The 25,400-nt window shown below is 38.6% G+C and overlaps 1 protein-coding gene across 1 annotated transcript; it reads right to left on the bottom strand.

The window, feature by feature from the left end:
- Positions 1 to 232: 232 nt before the first annotated feature.
- Positions 233 to 23,836, bottom strand: LOC110835937 (esterase FE4). Its single transcript, XM_087340724.1, has 10 exons — positions 23,501 to 23,836; positions 15,425 to 15,568; positions 14,588 to 14,750; positions 11,472 to 11,657; positions 10,885 to 11,081; positions 8,396 to 8,567; positions 7,086 to 7,258; positions 6,338 to 6,485; positions 4,652 to 4,784; positions 233 to 3,341 (listed from the first exon to the last, which is right to left on the bottom strand). Exons 1-10 carry the CDS (start codon positions 23,681 to 23,683, stop codon positions 3,173 to 3,175), a joined length of 1,668 nt encoding a protein of 555 aa, XP_087196850.1. The 5' UTR covers positions 23,684 to 23,836; the 3' UTR covers positions 233 to 3,172.
- Positions 23,837 to 25,400: the final 1,564 nt, after the last annotated feature.

Genomic DNA, 25,400 nt, shown 5'->3' with positions numbered 1-25,400 from the left:
TCCTAAAATATTAATTTTGAAGTCTTAACCCTGGCACCTGTGATACGCTTCAAAGATGTAAATAAGCCATTGCTAGTTTGTGGGCTGTAAGACTGTCCCAAACAATGAAGCTGTCTTTATGAGCTAGTGCACGTTGAAAATATTATGACTTTGCGTTGGAGGGTTTGGTCTTTCGGGACATCCGCTAGTGAAGTTGCACAATGAAATAATTTCTTTAAATGCAAAGCCTGAATGAAACCAACAGACAAGTGATATAATTACTTTTGGTATGTTTTACATGCGTGTGTTATGGACCCAGCACTCTGCACAAAAAAATATGAAACATACAACCAGTTTATTAAATTGATATTAGTATGTATTTAGTTATTTTTCAGTTTCCCATTATATTTAATATAAAATATGCATCTTTAATATCAGAAACGTAAGAATCTTGAGATTTTATTTTATCTTCCCTTAAAAACAAACATGCTATACATTCTAGTAAATAATTTACTAGAATGTATAGTGTGTTTATATAATAATGATATAGGATTCACAGTAGGCAACTAATGTTAAAGAATTCACCCTTCAGAAAGTTCAGATAGTCGAAGTTTTTCCATCTGCACTGGCAGTTCGTTACTTCGGGCGTGTTACTGAAGTTCAAGACATGAACCATTGTTTTAACCTCCAGAGTTTAACACACAGGTAACAAACAGGCCTACAACCAAACTGAAGGTTTCCATAACAAATCGTATTGCCCTTTCGTCTTATGTTGTTACAGTAGTTTATCTTGTACATGTGCTTTTGTATGAGGTTGAAAACGGAGAAGAAATTGAGGAAATTTTGTATAAAAGCCTGAGAGTAAACGATGCCTTGCCACAAAATGCTGTTGTTGACGGTAGTTTGGTTATGTGCTGTTCGATTAGATATCGATTAACACTATTTAAATATGTCGTCAATTCGATAATTACTCGCATTAGGCTGAAAGAAAGGTTTCCATGAATTGGGTGAGTCTGTTCTAGAGAGTTAGTTTTCAAATCGTTAAAATTATAATAATTTAAGTCGCCTAACATGCCGTACGTGTATTATTTTCTCAAAGGGCCTCGTGATTGGCTCAGCCGCCATGACTCAGAGTGGGCGCAGGTAGTGCTCTGGGTGGTGCATAAGTACAGTATAAGGTAATCAACGTAGTTAAATGCCGGACGAGTCGGTCCGTCGCCTATAGGAAAAGGGTTAAGTAAACAGCGATTCAACTTGTGCATGTCGCACAGAGTTCCAACAAAGATTCTCAGGTTTTGATATTACTGCTAAATCTACTATTCATTACTTGATTCATAAATTCAAAATTACGGTTTTGGACAAGAAAACAAAAGGAAGACGCATACTGAATGAAGAAAACGTTGGTATTGGTGCAAGACCGGAGATTTCGCGAACAAAATCACTGGCAAAACGAGTCCAGGAAGCTAACGTTACAACCTCCTCAGCAAGAACAGCATTTTTTTTTTAAATTTTGCCCATATAAAACAAGTGCGTTCTTTGCAACCAAGAGACTGCTACAAGGTTACATGTTTGTGACTGGTTTATCCAGTCAGGAATGAACGTACACCTGCCCCACAATTATTGATTTTAAATGGACGTATGAACACGCATAATAACCAATACTGATCATCGGTAAACCCTGGAATTCTTCATGACTCGAAAGTTGGTATTTGGTATGGATTAAATGCAAGGAGAATAACTCGTTCTATCTTTACGGGCGGACTTATCTCAGGCACAGTAATCTGATTCTAATTTTTGGGGCAGTTTGAAATACAAAGTGTACAAAAGAAATCCACATATATTACATGAATTTGAAGAAAATATTATGTTATACAATGTTTACTTGTTTTAAGAACGTGAGGTGTTAAATGTGCGCCATTGAACGCCCTGTCTAACCTTTGCTATCATCCGGCCGTGTACTAATTGTAGTAGTCTCCGTATGCAGGTCGTACCGGGACTATAGAGTTGTTAAGAAGATAAAATTATCAAATACTCTCTGCAGTGTTAATTTTAATAGTGATGTGTAGTGTGGTGTAGTGAAATCGACTTTCCTGTGTTATATACCATGGTGATGTTTCACTTTATTTGGAGTGTATTGTACGCGGCCTGCTGTAGTCCCTGTCCAGCAAACTTCTGGTAAGTGAGGCTCCAATTCACATAGTTCAAAGGCCAAAAACGCTGAATACAGCTATACAAAAATCAGATTACAACCAGGTCCACCCCTTGTAATAGACTCTCCCAATCTCACCTGTGATATTCGAGTCAAGGTCATCCCAGTTACTAGGTCATTTCGCCAGTTGTGGGAACATGGTATATTCACGAGTAGAACGTGTCTTATTTTTGAAAATTGTTTTATATCGAAGTCATTTGCTGCTGTCTATGAATCATATAGTGTGTCCTGACAAGAAGTAGGTACGGAATAAGACAACAATTGGTATAACATTTTCGTAACGTACGAATTGTTTGTAACAAGTGAGCATCCAGTGACGAAACAGCTGGAATGAGTTCATAACTTCGAACACGACCAAACCATCTGCAGGAATTCATTACTGAAGCTGGTTTGGTCATTTTTGTACGTGAAGGGGTTAATGTGCAGTGGTTAGGGTTGCCATGCGTAGAAGAAAGTTGTGTTCTGAAGGCCACGCAAAGGGTACATTCATCTGTTTTTCATACAGCATCGTAATAAGACGCAAATGAGAAACCAGCAGTACTTCGTGCAAGAGTTCTTATGAATTAGTCTTCATGACTTGTCAAATAACAGAATGATGAACCCAGAAGGTTGTTATTTATATTTTTATGTAAACAATTTTAACCTTCTCTCGTCGGCTAATTCCCAAACTTTGCATAAAAGTGTTGCAAGTGTCACATGTGGCCTGCGAGCAGAAAGTTCTGACCCCTACCTTGTATAGTTTATAGTGTCTACGTCCGTTTCGAAATTCTTTTGATCAATTTATAATTACTCCATATGGCAACAACTCAACAATAATAATTATTTACAGTATTCACGCCATTATTAAATGTACTCTGTGAAAACTACAATTATTATAGTCTGACTTGTAGCATGAAACAAGTGTTCTTATACATTATAAAACATGTTTTATTTCGTAAACGAATCATTAATCTTCACATCGACTTCGCAGAATGTATGAAATCGCTAGAGTTCGTCTTTATCTGAGGTCTTTTTGAATCTGCTTTGGAGAGAGTCCCAGAATTCAATTCGCTCTTTTAGAAGCCCTTGGCCTAGGTGTAGTCCGTCGTAAGCAATGCGAGCGTAGTCGAGCACATCGGGTGAAGACACAGGATTCCATGATGGCGCTGGTTTCCTGTTGTAAGAAAGAACATTTTACAAACCGGAACATTATTAACAGACAGTGAAGTCATCCTATTTCAAGCTGTACAGTCACCAAGTACTAGCTTACAGTTGTCATGGAATGGTCAGTGTAAGCTTCTTGTACACGAAGTACAGTAAAGATCTCCGAAAATGGCTGTCCTCTGGGTTGTCGCGTCGTGTAGTCTGGTAGAAGTTTACCAAAATTTCAGAGGGACTTGCTGTCTCTGTCATTAGGGCGATGATGGAGGCAGGAAGTACATATAAAATGTCGACAGACTTCTACCAGACTACACGACGCGACAACCCAGAGGACAGCCGTGAGAACCTGAAATGTCACCGAACTCTCTCTACTCCGCGTTACATATAAAAGAATAGAAGTAGCTATTTTAAATGCACTGCTGCTTGCGCTCGCGGTGACGGAATTCGGTACTACAGCACAACGTGAGTCAAACTTGATTTGTTTTGCTGCAAAATGACACCTCAACCGATTCTGTAAGCTTTCTGATTAAATTTCTATACACTTTAAAAGTTGTAAAGTCCTTTTAGAATCACCCTGTATTTAGATTTACATCGGAACATTCACAATGTTCCGATGTAAATCGAATGCTCGATATGGAACATAAGATGATATTTTAATCATTTCAATTATCTTATCTTACTATTTTATTATGATTTGACGGTAAACAAATATAATAATTATTTTGTCCTAAAAATATGTCGGCATGCATTGGTGTTTCTGTCTGCCGTAAGTAGCGTGCAACGTAAATGTGCTTTGATACAATTAATACGTTTTAAAGGGCTCTAATTTTAATATTAGTTTACCAAAAATAACTGAAAAATTCAAACAACTTAAAATGTGAACTTCAATTATTCCGCCTTTCCGCATCGTGTAAGGATCAAAGAATAAAACTTTAAAATGATACCACTAATATATTTTCAAAAAAAATTATAAAAACACGTCTCATTTTAAAAATAAATAACCATGTCGTGAAAATGATGATGCTCTAATTGTAAATCGAACATTTCGATAGAAAGAGCATCATTTTAATATATATTTTAATATATTTTAAATATTTTAAATATTAAATGTTAATTATAGTAATAATATTTTAATATTTTAATATTTAATACGTCATTTCACTGTATTAAGCCCATATTTCCCGCCATATCTAATTCTCATTATCTGACGTCAGTCTAAAAATGAACGTACTTTTAATTTGCCATACTAGTTTATACAGCGTGTGATAAAGCCATCGAAATTCATATAAGTTATGTAGTGTGTATGGAATGAGGTTAGCATACCCTTGGCGAGCGAAGTTCACCCAAAGCGTTGTTAGAGTTTCTACCATATGTTCATCTTCTGGCGTCAGTTTGGAGTTAGGGAATGTGTGATTTTGTGGGAACAAGTACAACACGTCGTCTAGGTGAACGGGACCTGAAATTCAAATAAAATGAATAACTGCTTGCCCTAAGTAAATACGTATTACTAAACATGGAAATCATACACAAGAGAGATTTAAAAAAAATCCTTAATCTTGGAAAATTTTTCGTTGTGTGACTGGTCACATTGCCGAGGCCTGGTCGTACTTTATCTCAAGGTCAATCTGTGCCACGCTGCGAGTGTGGTTCACTTTTCCGTTTTTACCGAGTGATCGTGGCGTAGACATTGTGGGAATGCACTATAATATTTCTGAAAAAAATTTTAAATTCCCAGTAAAAGTTTCTATTGATTGCCTTTCAGTTAACTGCAGTACATACGTAAAACAATCTGTGGAGAGGACATTTAGGATGAAATTAATGCGACATTTGGTAAACGTAACTTGAAAAAAATATTCCAAATTTGTCTACAGAGACATGTACATCCTATCGATATATTTTGCCTTTGTTCCTGTGCTTAGAAGTAACGTAAGATATCTTTTTCTCAAATTTATTGTGTTTTCCTCTGTTTCTATCATCCCATCTCTGCTCCATATGATCTCATGTAGTATCAGTGGTCTAGAGCAGTGGCATTCAACCTTTTTTGTTCGCGTACCCCCAGATATAATTTCTCTTCAACTTTGTACCCCCAAAGTTGTTGGTATATAATTCAAATTATACATAGTATATAATCTACATCTAAAATAAATTAAATAAATTACATTACTGATTATTCAGTGTTTATCATAAAAAATTTTTTTTTTAAATTTCACGTACCCCCTAAGATGTCTTCGCGTACCCCCAGATATAATTTCTCTTCAACTTTGTACCCCCAAAGTCGTTGGTGTATAATTCAAGTTATACATAGTATATAATCTACATCTAAAATAAATTAAATAAATTACATTACTGATTATTCAGTGTTTATCATAAAATAATATATATATTTTTTAAATTTTACGTACCCCCTAAGATGTCTTCGCGTACCCCCAGATATAATTTCTCTTCAACTTTGTACCCCCAAAGTCGTTGGTGTATAATTCAAGTTATACATAGTATATAATCTACATCTAAAATAAATTAAATAAATTACATTACTGATTATTCAGTGTTTATCATAAAATAATATATATACTTTTTAAATTTCACGTACCCCCTAAGATGTCTTCGCGTACCCCCAGATATAATTTCTCTTCAACTTTGTACCCCCAAAGTTGTTGGTGTATAATTCAAGTTATACATAGTATATAATCTACATATAAAATAAATTAAATAAATTACATTACTGATTATTCAGTGTTTATCATAAAATAATATATATTTTTTTAAATTTCACGTACCCCCCGGGGGGTACGCGTACCCCAGGTTGAATACCACTGGTCTATACAATAGACCCTGTTCGTGGTCACAGTTCCATGCAGACATTCTTATCCTCCTTAACAATAACAATGGTAATTGTGTGTATCTGCGTGTGTGAACCTGTTTCCTGTATTCTGAAACGAACACAAGATTCAGGAGTTTGCTACAAATTCGTGTCCATTTGTACTTTTACCGTGGACTGTAAGCACTCACCATAATCTTCTGCTGAACCCGTGGCCTTAGTACTAAAGCTGTTAGTACCGCGATAGTCGAAGTAATAGTAGTACACTGTTGCCCCTTTGCTAGAATGAAGCTTCACGGCATTGTTCGTCCCGGTGAAGAAAAATATGTCAGTAATCATCTGTCACAGAAGAATTTCAGTAAAACAGAAAAAAAAAATAAAAGAATTTAACCTAGAATAATAAATATGGCTATTGTGCCTTTCTGTTTTGTTTCACTGTTTTCGTATTTATTTATGTGTTATAGTACACGAAGTGCAACTCTGTAACGAGATAAGAGAGATATTAAACGGGGAATAATATTTAAATAACAATGTCGTTAGTCATTTGGGGCAATGAAAATTTTTTAAGTCAGTTTCTGTCAGAAAATAGCACTACTGAGGTGAAGGGATTGAACTTGGGACAGAATTTTTGAGCACGATTTATCTGATTTAGAATAGTGACCAGCGGCTTGTTCTTATGAACATTGTGACGAGTGAGAAGTTTCTTAATCAACTGAGAAACTGACTATTTCTAAAATCACTCTGATTTATGTAATAAATTTTAGGAACATTTTAATAAACTAGGCTGAAGTATTTTGTATCATCAGCCAGTTTATAAGACGTTATGTGTTCTTGAATGTGCTTCAGTTTGTCCACATTGTATGATTTTCCTTTGGGATTGAGAGGCCAAAGTTTCACACCCGCACGAATCTAATTTACGATGCGTGCACGAAAACTTACGTCTATTACACTTGAAGTGGCATCAGTTGCAGTTGGTTTATCTCCGAAGTAGAATTTCTGTATCTTTTGAGTAATTTCAGTTCTTAGTGATTTGTCCTCGAATTCACTAAGGAGAAGTTTAATTAAAGGACTGTCTTCCAGGTTTGTCTCCGACTTTTCCCCTAGAAACCCAACTGAAACACAAGAGAATCAGTTGTGTTGTATATAGTATTTGTGGCGATTATGTGACTGATGTCTACCAACAATTAGCACTAGTACAATACAATCGCAGAATACGATAAATCCTAAAACAATTTTTTTTTTACTGCGTCAGAAATCAAACATACAGTAATCTACTGGAAAAATATAATCATTATTACGAAAATAAGTAATAAGACATACATAACTATAACAAGAAATCAAAAATAAAAACAACAGAAATTTCTGTACTAAAGAAAAAGAACTTGCAACAAACAAGGGGATATGACTTTTGTGCTCAAATAAGTAGAATATTTGTAAATTTGTAAATATACGTTCTAAGGCGTCTGTAAGGAAAGAATAGAAAGTATAATTATTCCGGAATAAATAATGCATATTCCTATCCGAGTACTTAAGAGTAAGTATTTTTATTTATACATCATTACACTACTCTGTCAATAGCTCAGGCTTTTAGTGTTGAAAGAGATAGTATGATCAATTAATTATTATAAATTTCAATTATAAGTAAAGAGGTGGTCGTGGCCAAATATATTGGGTTCTATCCCGGAATTTGGCTGGAGGAATTAAGTAAAACGAGAAACATATCTTAAGATACCCGGCGTATGGACAGAGATTTGAACCTGGGACCTTCATAATAGCGGTGTTACTCATTCGGCCACAACGTTGGCTATTAGCTTCAAATTGAAAATACCTTTACCACCTGCTATTGGATTTTCTGAGTTTGTCCATCGTCTCTGATCCCGAACAGTGATTTCCAAAGTACGAAATTAATTAGGTACCAGGAGGTACTCTCGAGTTTTCCACCTGAGGTCGGAAACAAATCCAAATCGAAAAACTGTGTTCAATTCGCAATACTAGTAAATAAAAAAGTAAAGCTGTCTCACTACACGCCATATAGACACTTCGGGGGGGAGAGAGTGTAGCTCCTACTCATTCTCAACCTCGACACTAGATGGGGGTGAGGTCAACGTCACGACCCGGCCGCTCTAAACCCCCGTAGAAAGGACCCCGGTACCCATTGGACGTGACATCGGAATACTAGACGATGGGCAAAGTCTAAACCCAACAATTTTAACACAATCGTTAGTTAATTTGATGCAAAATTGTCTTACAAGATAGAAAAAATCCTCCTTCCTTTGCCATTATTCCCGTCATCCAGGGCACAGGTTCCAAGTCACTAGAGAGAAGCATCTTCAAGGGATGATCAGTGACAAATGGTTCGTCTCCTTTCCCTACCTCAGTCTCAGTGACAGGACCGAATGTGATCGGGAAATTCCCTTCGTCCTGAAACATAAACAGGTTATCGAACACGGTATATCGCGATATATCGCATATTAGCAATGATTAATGTTCATATTCGAGTCTCACTAGGATTCATGCCAGTAACGTGGACTGGCGGTGTGTGACTCACGTTCCGTCGATACTATACCAGATTTATTTTCCTCCGTGGCATCCCAACAATTATTCCATTCATACACAGAAGAAGGCAATGGCAAACCACTTCTGGATCATCTGCCAAGAACGTATATGAACAGGTCCCAGTCCGAGAAAAGGATGGAAGGATCCTGTTCATATGGACCTGTCGTCAGACAAAACACTAAATAATAATAAGATGAGGTGGTCTAGCGGTTAGAACGCTCGCCTTGTAATCCTGGGGTCTCGGGTTCGATTCCCGGCGGTGCCCGAATTTATAACTTGTGTTGGGCAAGGCCGTGGTCTAGGCAACACGGAGTTTTCCTCCGTGGCATCCCAACAATTACTCCATTCACACACAGAAGAAGGCAATGGCAAACCACTTCTGGATCATCTGCCAAGAACGTATATGAACAGGTCCCAGTCCGAGAAAAGGATGGAAGGATCCTGTTCATATGGACCTGTCGTCAGACAAAACACTAAATAATAATAAGATGAGGTGGTCTAGCGGTTAGAACGCTCGCCTTGTAATCCTGGGGTCTCGGGTTCGATTCCCGGCGGTGCCCGAATTTATAACTTGTGTTGGGCAAGGCCGTGGTCTAGGCAACACGGAGTTTTCCTCCGTGGCATCCCAACAATTACTCCATTCACACACAGAAGAAGGCAATGGCAAACCACTTCTGGATCATCTGCCAAGAACGTATATGAACAGGTCCCAGTCCGAGAAAAGGATGGAAGGATCCTGTTCATATGGACCTGTCGTCAGACAAAACACTAAATAATAATAAGATGAGGTGGTCTAGCGGTTAGAACGCTCGCCTTGTAATCCTGGGGTCTCGGGTTCGATTCCCGGCGGTGCCCGAATTTATAACTTGTGTTGGGCAAGGCCGTGGTCTAGGCAACACGGAGTTTTCCTCCGTGGCATCCCAACAATTACTCCATTCACACACAGAAGAAGGCAATGGCAAACCACTTCTGGATCATCTGCCAAGAACGTATATGAACAGGTCCCAGTCCGAGAAAAGGATGGAAGGATCCTGTTCATATGGACCTGTCGTCAGACAAAACACTAAATAATAATAAGATGAGGTGGTCTAGCGGTTAGAACGCTCGCCTTGTAATCCTGGGGTCTCGGGTTCGATTCCCGGCGGTGCCCGAATTTATAACTTGTGTTGGGCAAGGCCGTGGTCTAGGCAACACGGAGTTTTCCTCCGTGGCATCCCAACAATTACTCCATTCACACACAGAAGAAGGCAATGGCAAACCACTTCTGGATCATCTGCCAAGAACGTATATGAACAGGTCCCAGTCCGAGAAAAGGATGGAAGGATCTTGTTCATATGGACCTGTCGTCAGACAGAACACTAAATAAAAAAAAATAAAGCCTGATTGAAAATCAACCAGAAGAAAGCTATAACAGGATGGGAGGGAGGGTTAACGGAGTGTATTGGTTCGCTTTTCGAGAGCTACTTGCTTTATTATTATTAAAGGAAAATTAAGGATTAGGAAAACGTGGAAAACGCCCAGTACTGACGAGGAAAACAAGCCGTTATTTCGTAATCAAGACGAAGATAGCTGAGGTGTCTTATCTTGAAATTTTCAAATCGATTCAGTAATGGCAGCACGAAATTCGATTATCGAGATTCGAGTTATAAACTGTCCCACCACTATTTACGAAACTTTCCACGAATAGAACCAGGGGGCGGAACATTCTATGAGTTAACCAATGAATTGGAAAACTGAAAATAAAGTCTTCTGTCTTATTTTGAAATATTTTCACCGGAACACAAGGGAACCCGTCAGATATCGGGTTTCATAAGCCTTAACTAATTGAAATGGCCGTCTTCTGATTTATTGCGTTGTGTAGTCTGGTAGAAATTTATCTACGTTTCAGAGGTTCTTGCTGCCTCCATCATCAGGGCGATGAGTAAGCCGCTCGCGTGGAAACGGTTAGAGTTATATTTGGGGCTGGAGACAGAATCCCTCGAGGGCCTGGGAACCAATAGGAGTGGGGTTTGTGTCTCAGCCTGGCTAGTAGGAGGGATAATTACACGGGAGAGATAGAAGGAAAGAGAGAGGTCTGAGAAAACGGCCCTTATTAGGGCTTCATTTGCCGAACCATTATGGGCTCTTATTAGGGCCGCTTTCCCGGGCCTCTGTTTCCTTCTCTCTCTCTTTTACACCTTACTGAAATGGAAAGTTCCGCCTTGAATAACTTGTATGAGTCCTGTTTTCTGAGACAGGAGATTAATTCTGTGCTCGGTTGAGCCGGGCAGTCAAACAGATCTGCTACTTTTTCTGCCAAATACTTTGGTCTTCCTTTAGGTGTAAATGCCCACACGCCCAAAGCGTTGCCACTCTGGGAGATGGCGCGATGGAACAAACCTGTGAAGAAATACATGATTATGGCAGTTTTAATAGCTTACGGTGTAAAGGTCAATATTTTTTTTTCAAAGCATAACATTTCTAAAAAATTTCCATTTTAATTTAAAAATAATAATTAAAATAATTTGATGATTTTTTTTTCAAATACAGAGGGCATACAACGTGCAGTGTATAATTATTATCAATTTCGAATGTGGAATTAAGAATAAGTAGACGTAATTTGAGATAACTATCATTACACTCGACTTGCTAGACTAAGGGAGCGATCCGGTACGAATACCTCTGAAATAACGCTTCTGTTCATTTTAAATAATCGATTTATGTCGATATATAAAATGGGTTTAAAGTTGGTCGTTATTACAAAATGGGGAAGTTTTCGCATTTTCTCACCTTTGCTGGCAGGTGACAGCATGTGATAGTGCACACTAGCGCCACCCGCGCTCTCGCCGAATATCGTTACGCTGCTCGGGTTCCCGCCAAACGCTGCGATATTGTCTCGCACCCAGCGCAGTGCTGCCACCTGATCCTTCATTCCGTTGTTACCTGGGCACGCCGCATCTTCAGTACTTATGAATCCTGTAAACATTTACATACGAAATAACACGTAAAGTACCGTCGGTCGTGGGACTTTTCTGTTTGTTATTTTATTTATAATTTTCGGCAGAGTCTTAATGTTGAGTAGAATAAAACAATGAGAGGAGTGGAGAGATTTTACAAGACAGAGGTACACATAGGAATTTTATTCAAAACGTATGTGACAGTGCGATTCCAGCAGTCCATAAGTCCTGTTTAATGTTTAGTAATGCCCAAAATTTACATTAAGAAATTGTTAGTCCTACCACCAAGCTGCAGGATCACTCCTTTTCGGCTGTCCACTACTGCTTATTCAGTATATTTACAGTTATCTTTAGTAGTCTATCTAGGAGCTGTCGCCACTTGAGACCAAATTTATAACAAATTAACAGAAAATAAGAGCTGTTCTTAAAATCTTGGAGTGATGTCACCAGCTATTGACTACAGGAAACTTAACATGCCAGTAGAATATTGAATTAAAAATAATAATCATTTATCTTTTTGCGTTAAGAATGAATAAAGCCATTTAACATTTGAAAGGAAAATTTGATATTTCTGATATGTTGTAATTTTAAATACGAGTATAAAATAGGGGAGGAATTATTTTGTAGTAATCGGTTTTAAAACAATTTTTGGTTGAACGATATAAACGGATGTCATAAATAGGACAGAAGCAAACTTGGGTATTGTATTGGTTTGTGTGGGCCTTTGGGGTACACTGAAATACGGGGACATTTCATTTCAGGGGTAATGGAGGGAAGGAGTGATGAATGTAAACTATCCTTGAACCTGCGATAAAATTCTGCACACTCAAATGCAAATAATGTGTGAATCAGTATGTTTTATGTTATCTGTTCTAATTTCAGTTACGATATTGTTGCCGGCGTGGCAATTTCCGTGCTACGGAAGACGTAGTGTAGCTTTGAACCCGACCCTTCGCTCCTAAATATACATTTTGCATGTCGCTTTATCGTAAAAAGAAGCCAACCGCGTCACTTCTTAACACTTCAGGTCAGGGGCGGAGCATTTTTGTTAACCGTGTTAGCCCGGCTAACACTTCCAAAACCGATGTGTTAGCCCGGCTAACACTTCCAAAACCGATGTGTTAGCCCGGCTAACACTTCCAAAACCGACGTGTTAGCCCGGTTAACACTTCCAAAACCGATGTGTTAGCCCGGCTAACACTTCCAAAACCGATGTGTTAGCCCGGCTAACACTTCCAAAACCGATGTGTTAGCCTTGTTAACACTTCCAAAACCGATGTGTTAGCCCGGTTAACACTTCCAAAACCGATGTGTTAGCCCGGCTAACACTTCCAAAACCGACCATTTTTCTCGTTTTTAAAAGTTTAAACCCGATAACAACCCCTGATTGGCTGGTTAAAAATGGCTAACGATCCATTATATCTAGTTGGTTCTGCTGTATTCCACTGTATGGAATGTCAATGAACCACGTACGTAAGACGGGAAACATTTTTCATTTTAGCTGGGCCAATGTGGCTAACACGAATGACATAAACGTTCCAACCTTGCACCAGGTCAACCATTTGCAACACCAGTCTAGAATTATTTATAAATTACAGTAAAGTGGAAATATTAAGTACGTTTTTTGATGAATATCTCAGCTGGAGCCCGGATAATTCATTCTATCGATTATGTAATGGATTGAGTAATCGGGGTTAGGTTAAAGGCAGAACAGAATTTTCTCTTCGTAACTAGGTCGTTAAGCTAACCATTCACATCAGCCTAATGCTGAGGTTATAAACATCTCCACTTCGCCATATATCTGCATGGCATGGGACTTAATTAAGATCCAGGGGCAACTTGAACTTCATATGCACGCTTAAAACACACCCACTCATCGTAGTAACTGAGTAATATCGAATTCGGGCGTGAGGTGTTTTCTTAGAGGTAAAATTAGACCGGGATGTGAGAGGGGGCACCCGGTTCGACACTTGAGCACCGAGACGCATGCATGATAGTACCTTAAATAGGCCACGGCAGATGTCTGACCTGCATTCAAAATCATTCTCTGGTAGTCGTTCAGACCAAAATATCTGCAGTTCATATAATGTCGTTCTTTAATAAACAGCCTATTATGAACAGTGAACATAAATAAAAAGTAATTTAAAGTCTGCATAATGGTATTTGCCTATAACATCAGAGTTTTTGAATTATAATCCTTTTCAAAGAGTGCACATCACTTAGATTTTTATCGTAAAATTCTATGAATTTAATCGAGTCATATTCGATAAGATGGACAAACAGAGGGTTGCATTACAAATAATTTACTTCTTATCTTATCTTACGTTACCTTACTTCACGTAACATTATTCATTCAACCTGTTTGCTGCAGAGCTCAGCGTATAATCTTCTTGTTGACAACTGTACAATGAATATTAAGCATGTGAATACGTTTCTGTTCCCGATGTTCTCATGTTTTCATGCTCTGCTGTATTTTAAGCACGTGGTATGCACAAACTTGTTATTTATACATTTTTTTCGTAAACAGCTCATAGTATCATAAAATCACACGACATATTTTATATTAAGCTTGTTAACTCTGCGTGTGCTCTTATTTTGAGAGGAGAAAAGTTATTTTTTATAACTTATAGTACGTCATCTGCAATTAGTGTGAATGATTCAAAAGGTGTAGTTTTAAATTTAATTATTTAAATTTAATTATTTTATTTAATTATTATTCCGCATATTATTATTTGTAATGATCATTTTGCCCATTTATTGGGTTCGATCTGTTTGGTTCCCGCAGAACTCTGAGTCTGCTCCTTCACTAAGAATAATTTAATCGTCTATTAATTACCGTTAATTAAAAATTACATATTGTGTTAAATAATTTGTATTTATATATATATACAGGTGTTTGCTATTTAGATTAAGAGAGAGGGAAAGAGAAATAATGAGCATAAATCCTACCTATTGTTCCAAGACGATAGTTGATGGTAACAAGGATAATGTCCTTGTCCAGAAGATACTGAGGTCCATAGAAATCTGTGTTCCCCGAGCCATTAAACCAACCTCCGCCATGAATCCAGAACATTACATCGAGCGGTACCACACCCAGAGTGCTGTCCGGCATCTAACGAAACAAAACCATCTTTACCATTCCTTCTTGTATTGAAAGTTTGGTAATAATACAAAAGTACCGCCCAACTTGAAACAATAAACCACATTTCCTTACAATGAAACAGGTCACGTGATGGATCACATGTTGTGATTCCCCTGCGGGCTACTTGATACTACCTCGCATCCCATTTATGACTGTGAGTGCGATGTATCTGCAGATTGAGTATTGGCATTTGAGAAAAAAGTCAGAAAAAGACTCAAAATAGTATTATCGTATCTGATAATAGAACTACAGGAATTATCCTGGGATTGACCCAGACTTCCTTAGTGTAAAAACCTCTGTAAGGTTCAATATTCGTATGTCACGTGTACTTTTTCTGGTTTTATATTATGAACAGATAATGGAGGCTGAATTTCTATTTGCCTTACATCATCTGTGGCCAGTCCTCGGAATCTGAGAGGGGGACGACATAACTCTTAATAATTTCTCCTATATATTTTGTTGCATTGTCGTGTTCTGTGGAATCGGAACCACAGATTTAATAAATGTTTGTTTTCTTCCGATTCCAAAGCAATGTTAATGTTCTGTATAATTTTAAAGAAATTTTGTAGAACTGTTATACGTTTTGTTTACGTGTCTAATCAGTGTAGAATATCGTGTTAATGTCGCTGTAGTATTGGGCCTACCCGTGGCGTGTACACGTTGAGATAAAGACAGTCTTCTTGTCCTCTGATCTCATTGTCTCCAGGGTATATCCCTCGCTGCACGCATACCGGAGCTTCTTTGGTGGCATCAAGCACTCCGCTCCATGGCTCCTTGGCTTGAGGTGGCTGTCGACAGAAATCATAGTTTTGGTTGTACGTTTGAATATAAATGGAGTAGGGTTCTGCTCAAGAAATTTATTATAACAGAACCTAGAGGTTCATTTCTGTGTCTGAAATAGCTTGCCACTGGACACATATCCACGGCTAGCTGAATAAACTACATAACTTAGCAACCGTTTCCTTTAAGATCTATTTTAATATTATAGTCCCACTTAGGCCTACGTGTTCGAAACGATCCCTTAGTTTCAGGAATTTTGACTGATATTCTGTACACATTTCTGAGCGTCTCATTCTCCTTTTGATCGCGCGATTAATATTTTGGGGACAACACAAATTACGAAGTTCTTCAGTGTTCAATTCGTCAACATTCTTCTATCATCCCCTCCCTCCAAATTGTAAATTTCTCCTCAGAACTTTGATGTCAAACACTATCAATCTGTGTGCTCCTTTCACGGCTAGATACCAAGTTTCCTACCCACACAAAACAAAAAAAGTTCATTGCAGTTGTTGCCTACACAATCTGAATCCCTATTTTAATTCTCGTACAACGACTGAATGAGTAATTTGTAGCTAGATATTCTATTATACGTCCAACTCAATTCCGTATTTGAAATACATAATATGATATTTCAATATCTTGGGTTATATGTTTCCGCACTTCTCATGCCATCATCAGATCCTTGTTTTTACACGACATATGCTAGAAAATATGCTTACTGTGAAGTATATCCACATTTCCATGGACTGTCATATTAAAATTTAAAAATTATATAAAACAATTACGTCAAAAATCATACACAATTTAAAATATTTTAAATATTCAATATTATAAAAGAGAATAAAACAACTATATCAAAACTGAAGGTTATATACTTTTAAAAATATTGAATACTGACCGTGGGTAAATAAACAAAATAATCATAAATTTACTTAAATGATATTTATTCGTGAACAAACAGTGCAATACAATAAAGTTTCATCAGAAATTTATGCAAAAAGGAATATATTAACGGGAAGTTACAGTTTAAAATAACAAAAAATATTAACGGAACATTAAGCCATCATTTATTTATTTAGTGTTCTGTCTGACGACAGGTCCATATGAACAGGATCCTTCCATCCTTTTCTCTTCTCGGACTGGGACCTGTTCATATACGTTCTTGGCAGATGATCCAGAAGTGGTTTGCCATTGCCTTCTTCTGTGTGTGAATGGAGTAATTGTTGGGATGCCACGGAGGAAAAATCCGTGTTGCCTAGACCACGGCCTTGCCCAACACAAGTTATAAATTCGGGCACCGCCGGGAATCGAACCCGAGACCCCCCAGGATTACAAGGCCAGCGTTCTAACCGCTGCATTTATTTTACGCGTATAATTGAATCCGCGTTGGACAAACCCGAAATGGAGAAGGGTTTACTCTATTTTAAAATAAAGAATTATGTTTGACAGATAATAGAATACATAGTCATGCTAAAACAATTGTATATCAAAACAATAAAACTAATTTTAGCCTTTTTAAAAACACCGTTTTAACTGCAGAGGTTATATAGCATTCAAAGAGATGGGAAGGCCGTGTATAACAGATGAACGAGAGTTTAAAGGACGGAAGTTGTCACAGTAACCATTTTCCTATAGGGTTGGAGGTAAATGTCACTATTTGCACTTATTCGGCTAGAATTTTTGTAATGCTGATTTCTTAAAAGTAGGCCCACAGCGGATATCAGATAGTGTCGCAATACAAACACTTACTATTCTATATAAATAAATAACCAGTTCAGATTACTTTCGAAGACAAGGTTTAGGGAAATATAATTTTTACTTCGATTAAGTTAATTTCTGTATTTTTTTATAGCCAGTGAAACTGTTATTCCAGAGTTCTGTGCGGGACAGTCGACACTGATGTAACATCATCGTTATTATAAGCTTTGTTAAACAGATGATGATATTTGTGGAAGAGAATGACTAAGCAACTTAATCTCGTAATTGATCTTTGGAATAGACTAGGAACGCAGAACGTATCTTATAGTAGCAAGATCATTGGTCTTCATTAAAATGATTTGGCGAGGCAATATTATTTTTGATGAGTTTAGAAGCAGAATATATACTATAATGCACATGAGGCCTGTTTCGTCTGTTATCTCCGGCATTGGCCTCTATCTCACGCTGCGATGTTACAATACACAGAACACTCTTATCAACGAATGTTATTCAACACTATTCGTTCAGGGTTAACCCCATTTGTAACTGAAATTATTAGTGACCATTAATGTGGACTTCAAGAATTCAATCAACAGCTCATCAGATGTCCTACATTCTCAAGATAGTGCTAAAGTAAAAGGGAGTACAGTGGGATAATTCATCAGCTGTTAAATGAAATCTGGTTAAGAGAAGTTATTATTATTTATTATTTAGTGTTCTGTCTGACGACAGGTCCATATGAACAGGATCCTTCCATCCTTTTCTCGGACTGGGACCTGTTCATATACGTTCTTGGCAGATGATCCAGAAGTGGTTTGCCATTGCCTTCTTCTGTGTGCGAATGGAGTAATTGTTGGGATGCCACGGAGAAACCGGGGAAGCCCCCGGAGGAAAACTCCGTGATACCTGGACCACGGCCTTGCCCAACACAAGTTATAAATTCGGGCACCGCGGGGAATCGAACCCGAGACCCCCAGGATTACAAGGCCAGCGTTCTAACCGCTGGACCACATCATCTTATTATTATTTAGTGTTCTGTCTGACGACAGGTCCATATGAACAGGATCCTTCCATCCTTTTCTCGGACTGGGACCTGTTCATATACGTTCTTGGCAGATGATCCAGAAGTGGTTTGCCATTGCCTTCTTCTGTGTGTGAATGGGATGCCACGGAGAAACCGGGGAAGCTCCCGGAGGAAAACTCCGTGTTGCCTAGACCACGGCCTTGTCCAACACAAGTTATAAATTCGGGCACCGCCGGGAATCGAACCCGAGACCCCAAAGTACACCGAGTAAATTCTATGCACACATTTAACTATTTAGGTCATTTAAAATGTGTAGTTCGTAGAGTCAATATTTGTTTGGCCCATTTCCTAATCAGAATGTCCTTTGTGATTTGTTATCACTGTCCTTCAACTTTCTATAAGAATAAGCCATTGGGAATGTTCAAAAGGGATAGAACTTGAATTGGACTCACAAGTTTGTGGTCCATAGTAATGAGGACCGATATGTCCGCGTGTCATTTGTTTATAATACATTCTCGAAACTACGTAATCTATAAATAGTCCGTGAAGTGCAACCCAGATAACTCAAACGGCCACTGGGCATTTACATATTGCGATGACAACGAATTAATTCCAAGATTGCTGAATTCATAACGTCTCTTTAAATATCATACACATTTTGAGTAAACGCTGTCCACATGCGAGAATTTTGTTAATTTTAAGAGTTTGTATCAAAAACATATAATTATTACAATTGAAATTCTACTATCAGAATTATTTATTCATCGTTCTAGGTACTTTTTACATTTAGGTAAGAATGCCCGGTAGCATTATTTATTTCGTATGAACTTAACAACACCCCACGGTGGTCTAACGGTTAGAACGCTGGCCTTGTAATCCTGGGGTCCCGGGTTCAATTCCCGGCGGTGCTCAGACTTATAACTTGTGTTGGGCAAGGCCGTGGTCTAGGCAACCCATAGTTTTCTTCCGTGGCATCCCAACAATTACTCCATTCACACACAGAAGAAGGCAATGGCAAACCACTTCTGGATCATCTGCCAAGAACGTATATGAACAGGTCCCAGTCCGAGAAAAGGATGGAAGGATCCTGTTCATATGGACCTGTCGTTAGACAGAACACTAAATAAAAATTATCATTCAGTAGTAGCAGAAGAATTTGACAACATTCATAATTAACGCATTGAAATATCAAAGCTGCCTACTGCCATGAAATGCAATTAGGCCTATGCCATTTTATCATGAATTAAGACGCACAGGAGTGAAACCTAAGTACATTTAAATGGGTTAAATAAACACGTTTTCAGACCATGAGTGGTCCAGCAGATGTCATATCTGTATTCGATATAAGTCCACTCGCTGTTAAACAAGTCTTCTAGGGATTTTTCCTCTACTAATGAACAATTTATACCACTTGCAAATCGACAAACGTGTTGGATGCTGTCTTCCAAACACGGTACGAAATCTCCTTGACACTGTAACAGCACAGATACAACAGCGAAACAACAGCACGCATTTAGATTTTTCTACTTGAGACGCCATTTTGAACATACGTGAATGTAAGGGTTTAAGGTGGAAAGATTTTTAAACTCAAGTGGCACGAATTATAACCTTGAACATATAATCTACTCAAATGCCTTTCGGTTCATGAACAATGTTAGAGTATTTCTTGTGTGCTGTTGGTAGTTAAACACGCTAAGCTGATGGCCCATTGAAATCAGTGGGACATGAGCGTATTAATACCGGTCACTTACATATATTAATAGAGAAAGTTTTTGTTCTAAAAATACTATGCACAAACAGGGAAAAATTTGCTATTTGACTCCTGCGTATTTATGCAGTAAAGTCATTTCTTCTCTGGTGTAACTCACAAACGCTGCTGCAATGTAGGAAAACACCTGGAAAAAGGTTCATCTGTGACGACTTTGTATATTAGATTAATAGGTTAAGTCCATTTATTTATTTATTTATTTAGTGTTCTGTCTGACGACAGGTCCATATGAACAGGATCCTTCCATCCTTTTCTCGGACTGGGACCTGTTCATATACGTTCTTGGCAGATGATCCAGAAGTGGTTTGCCATTGCCTTCTTCTGTGTGTGAATGGAGTAATTGTTGGGATGCCACGGAGGAAAACTCCGTGTTGCCTAGACCACGGCCTTGCCCAACACAAGTTATAAACTCGGGCACCGCCGGGAATCGAACCCGAGACCCCAGGATTACAAGGCCAGCGTTCTAACCGCTAGACCACCGTGGCTCCTAATTTTTATTAGTGTTGCGTATATTAATTTATAGACTTCTGTAATGTTCATTGCATTTCATGGTCTCCCTTCTTGTACAGAAAGGAAACACCAATATCACTGCAATAAATAGTTTATTTGGAGACCTTAATTTACCTTCCTTGCATCTGTAAAAGTGAAAATCTTACTATTTTTTTTTATTTTATGTCATTGATATTAAAATTTACATAGATGCATTAAGCAACTCGAATCTCCGCCAATATATCACTGACTTCACTGTTGTCCATAGTCGCAAACGTTCATATTTACATAATAATCTAATAACAGCCCACCGCTTCTTGTAACCATGACTCGACATGCAGACTTCCAAGGTTGATGGACCTGCGTGTGTGGTAAGTGACTGCGAGTAAGGTAGAACTGGGGGCCGGATTAATTTTACCAAAGCTATAACAAATCTCCTGAAACGCTTTAACTTTAAATTTCAAATCCTGTGTTCTTAAAACATGATATTACATATTTATTTGGAAAAAATTGCGTTATTTATTACCTTTCTTGTTAACCGTGTTAGCCCAGCTAACAGTTTGAAAGATAAAATAAAGTAATCCTACTTTCGTGGTTCATTGGTACTCATTACACTGAAATATAGCAAAATCTGTTAGATAAATTGCTTTCTTCGTTAGCTCCAATCAGTTAGGCTTGCAACCTGTGGAACACTATTGCTTCCAGTTTGGTTTCGGTTTAACTATGCTTTTACGTATAACTACATTGATTATATAGAGTTTAAAGATAGATTATATGATGATTAATGTTGTCAATTCTAACTTCAGTTTATAAATAAACCTATATAAATGTTATGATCTTACGCGAAAGTCAAAATATGCCTGTGTGTACTACTTTTAGATCTATCTCATCAAATTTGGATTACAGAGGAAAACACTGGATATGAAATCGTACATACAGCTCAAATAAAAGCCGCCGATGTCACCAAATTGCATGCTTCAAGACCACGGAAGGACTTTACCCCCTTATCTCGCGTCTGCAAGTCACCAGTGCAGCGTTTGCTAGCTACGCTGCGAGTTCTGAGCTGTCGTCACTCAACTGGACTCCGCTGTCCGTGTTTCAGCGTTGTAACAGTTTCATGTTACCTTGAAACGATACTGAACACGGCTCTCGTGATTTGACTCAGTCTCTCCGGACCAAATTTTGGGATCGTTTTATTAAATAAGCCATGGCCTTTCTCTAATTTTATAATTAATCTCTGTTTGTGAAACATTCCCCATCTCATTTGGCTCTTGCAATTGTAACAGATTCCATAAATTACTTAACAAGATCAGTCAAATGATACTTTGACCTGATAATGCAAAAAAAAAAATTGAATAGTGCCCGTTATTGAACGAAGGGGCGTGATATCATGAAGTTCAATTGAATTTGATCCACAGATAACGTAGGAGATGCCTTTCAGGGAATTATGTCACAAAAGTTTCTTACGTAAGATGTCCCCCTTTGCTGTTATGCATTCCCTGGACAGTGAAGACTTTGCCCATATCAGACTCCGCGTCTCTCCTTCCGTCCGTATTATTTTCGATGGTACACTATTATTTTACGAATTGACTTTAAAATCAGTTCAAACTTATAATTTCTCTCTTAAACAGCCGCTCGTACCAAACACTGAATATGTAAGAGGTAGTGAGGTTAGCTTTTCAAGATCACGCTTATATCTGCAATAAGTCAACATCGACGCCAGAGACATGAAAACAGTAAAGTGAGAAGTTTATTTACCATTACAAAATATGTTTTAATAGAGGTAGGACTCGTTAACAGTCATGCATGAGAACTGGTCGCGGAATGCGTGTAGGCGGACTGCCTTGAAGGCAGTGTTTTTTGAGGTCAAATAATCCGTAATGCCAGGTGGACTGATGATGCCCTGTTCTACGGCGATCATAGCATTCGTCTACAGGTGGCGACTGACTTGTAACATTTGCCTGTAATGTAACGTGTTACAAATCGAGCATTACACAAGTGAAGACAGCGAACGGAGCCGCTCGATGCGAGCCGCTCACGCTCGCGGGCGCTCCATCGTGTTCTCGGTTTTTTCGTGAATCCCTTTGAGTGTTAAGGTACAATTTGGCTGCACGCGACAGAGACAAGCGACCGAGGCAGGCGACAGAGTTACGAGACCGAGACTGGTCGCTTCCTGTCTGCTCTCTGTACAATTACGAGCGCGAGACAAAGACAGGCGACAGAGACAAAGCACAGGCTACCGCTCTCGGACCAGTAGTGTCTCGCGACGGGCTCAGGCAGCACGTGTGTTGTTGAGTAAAATAATGTTAGAAATTAAATTTACTGGTGACCGAGATGAGCAATTGGTAGAATTAGTAGCAGAAAACCGACCACTGACCACCGACAGAAAGATCCTTCTTCGCGTCTGGTTTTGAATATTGAACTCATAGGTTTTCTTTGTTTCTTTCGCAACAAATAACACAGCAACACATCATCTTCTTCGATTAACCTTTTTAGAAGCATTTTTGTACTCATTTTTCACAGAATATGTGCACGTATGTCTCAACAAAACAAAGAAAACAAACACTTTGCCGCATGTCTCGGTCGTCACCTCAAAAGTGTGTGGCGACAAGCTGCGATGTGTCCGTCTCTCGTCTCTGTCGCGTGCAGCAAAATTGTACCTTTACAAGTCAGTCAGTCAGTCGAGCGGCGTCGTAACGAGCATTCACGAGTTCTTTAGATAAGAGTAGCGTATTAAATGGAACAAAGATAACACAACCTCCACGTCCGACATATTGAATGAAATGAATGGAGCACAGTCGAGCCGAGCGTTCAAAACGAGCATTCGATACGCCTCATCAGTTGTGGTGTAATGTAGCATGCTCGCCGCGAATGTTACATTACGAGTAAATGTTACAAATCAGTCGCCACCTTACAAGGATCGAGTTAAAAGAAAAATGCGAAACGTTTGTGACACCTTACCTGAAATCTCAACTCGCCGACTGGTGGGTTTGCGTAAGGAATTCCTTGGAAAGCAAATATTTCCCCGCCCTTCCGTGTCGTTAAACGATGTCCTTTGACGCTTCCTTGGTTTAGTACAATAATATCGTCAGCCAGGATGACGGCGACAGATGTCAACAGAAATATAAATTCAGATCTCATCATATTTGCCTGCTCTGTGGTTGAGATCCGCGCACAAACTAATGTCTGTAGTTGCGAGTTTGTGGTCTCTGTGCTTGGCCTTGGTCAGGGTACGCGCTGTTTACACACTTATGACACGTCGTGCTGATATAAATGATAGAAATTTTTTTAATCTGCACCTACGTGAGTTGGAGTTTGCTGGGGCGTTGTTGTGTGCCATTTATATGCGTTCTGTTTGCGCAGTGCACGAAGTGAATGCGTGTAGGGGAGGTCACGTATATCTATCCGCCTCTCCGTGCATTTCGTTGCATTGGTTGGATGAATTTTAAGTTGAGATTGTATTATTATTATCACAGATTACGTACACTTTAAAATAGCCAAAGAGGATGAGGTCGGACGCTGCAATGTAGCAGGAATGGTAAATATGACGAAAGTATACATAAATGTACTTTCAAAACTTTGAGAAAAGAGACCACTTGCGAGAACTAGACGTGGATGGGAAAATAGTATTAAGTCCTTGAAGCTGAAACTCCTCTAACAAGGTGTGAAGGTATAATCCGTACTGAACAACACAGTTTCCATAAGCTTTCTTTGCGAATTTTGAAATTATAAATGCATCTAAGCCAGTTTTTTCTAACCTTTCCTCATTCAATATAACTTTACGTAACCTAACCGTGACTTCGACCCGGCTCCAACCAGGGGTAGCCGTCACATGATGCTTCTCCGCATCTCTTAGGGCGCCCACCCACAAAAGAATTGCCGTCTTCGTTGGGGCTCAGCCCTACCGAAAGGACTTTCTCCCATCCAGCAACCTCGGCATAACCCAACCTACCCTACCACAACCTAACGTCCCTTGCCTAAGTCAATCCAACCTAACCTAACGCAACCTATCCTAATCTCGTCTGATATAATCTAACCCAACTAACATAACCTAACCTAACCTAACCTAACATAACCTAACTTAACATAACCTAACCTAACATAACCTAACCTAAACTAACCAAACCTAACCTAAACTAACCTAACCTAATATAACCTAACCTAAACTAACATAACCTAACATAACCTAACCTAACCTAAACTAACCTAATCTAACCTAACCTAAACTAACCTAACCTAAACTAACCTAACCTAACCTAACATAACCTAACCTAACCTAAACTAAACTAACCTAACCTAACCTAACCTAACTTAACATAACCTAACCTAACATAACCTAACATAACATAACCTAACATAACCTAACTTAACCTAACCTAACCTAACCTAACATAACCTAAACTAACCAAACCTAACCTAAACTAACCTAACCTAATGTAACCTAACCTAAACTAACATAACCTAACATAACCTAACCTAAACTAACCTAATCTAACCTAACCTAAACTAACCTAAACTAACCTAACCTAACATAACCTAAACTAACTTAACCTAAACTAACCTAACCTAACCTAAACTAACCTAAACTAACCTAACCTAACCTAACAAACCTAACATAACCTAACCTGACGAAACCCATCATAAACTAACCCGAACCATGCGGAGGCCCTCTTTAACAGGTAAGGCTGCGTCCTTAAGGTGTATCTGTCCCACCTGTTAGCCCTAGCTCACAAAAACCTTCTCTTCTCTCCGCCCCACAAAAACTTCGCTGTCGCTGTTGAGTGCTATGCCCCACACGGGGACCCTACTCTTTCCACCGGGTTCGATAATCTGAAACCAGGTCATCGCAGAAGACATGAAA

The sequence above is a fragment of the Zootermopsis nevadensis genome, unplaced genomic scaffold, assembly GCF_977971745.1.
Source record: "Zootermopsis nevadensis isolate Lab colony 2312 unplaced genomic scaffold, Znev_1.0 Znev_ptg000061l, whole genome shotgun sequence".
Taxonomy (NCBI): domain Eukaryota; kingdom Metazoa; phylum Arthropoda; class Insecta; order Blattodea; family Termopsidae; genus Zootermopsis; species Zootermopsis nevadensis.
Note: the sequence above shows the minus strand (reverse complement) of the source record. Positions and strands in the feature narration are given on the sequence as shown.

Bases quoted from the DNA above. Each gene is read 5' to 3' on its own strand.
- LOC110835937 (XM_087340724.1), bottom strand. From the start codon at position 23,683: ATGATGAGATCTGAATTTATATTTCTGTTGACATCTGTCGCCGTCATC. The intron at 8,568-10,884 runs GTAAGGTGTAAA...TTTATGTTTCAG, and splicing joins AGGCGGAACTTTCCATTTCA to GACGAAGGGAATTTCCCGAT. The intron at 4,785-6,337 runs GTGAGTGCTTAC...TTTGAATTTCAG, and splicing joins GGGTTCAGCAGAAGATTATG to GTCCCGTTCACCTAGACGAC.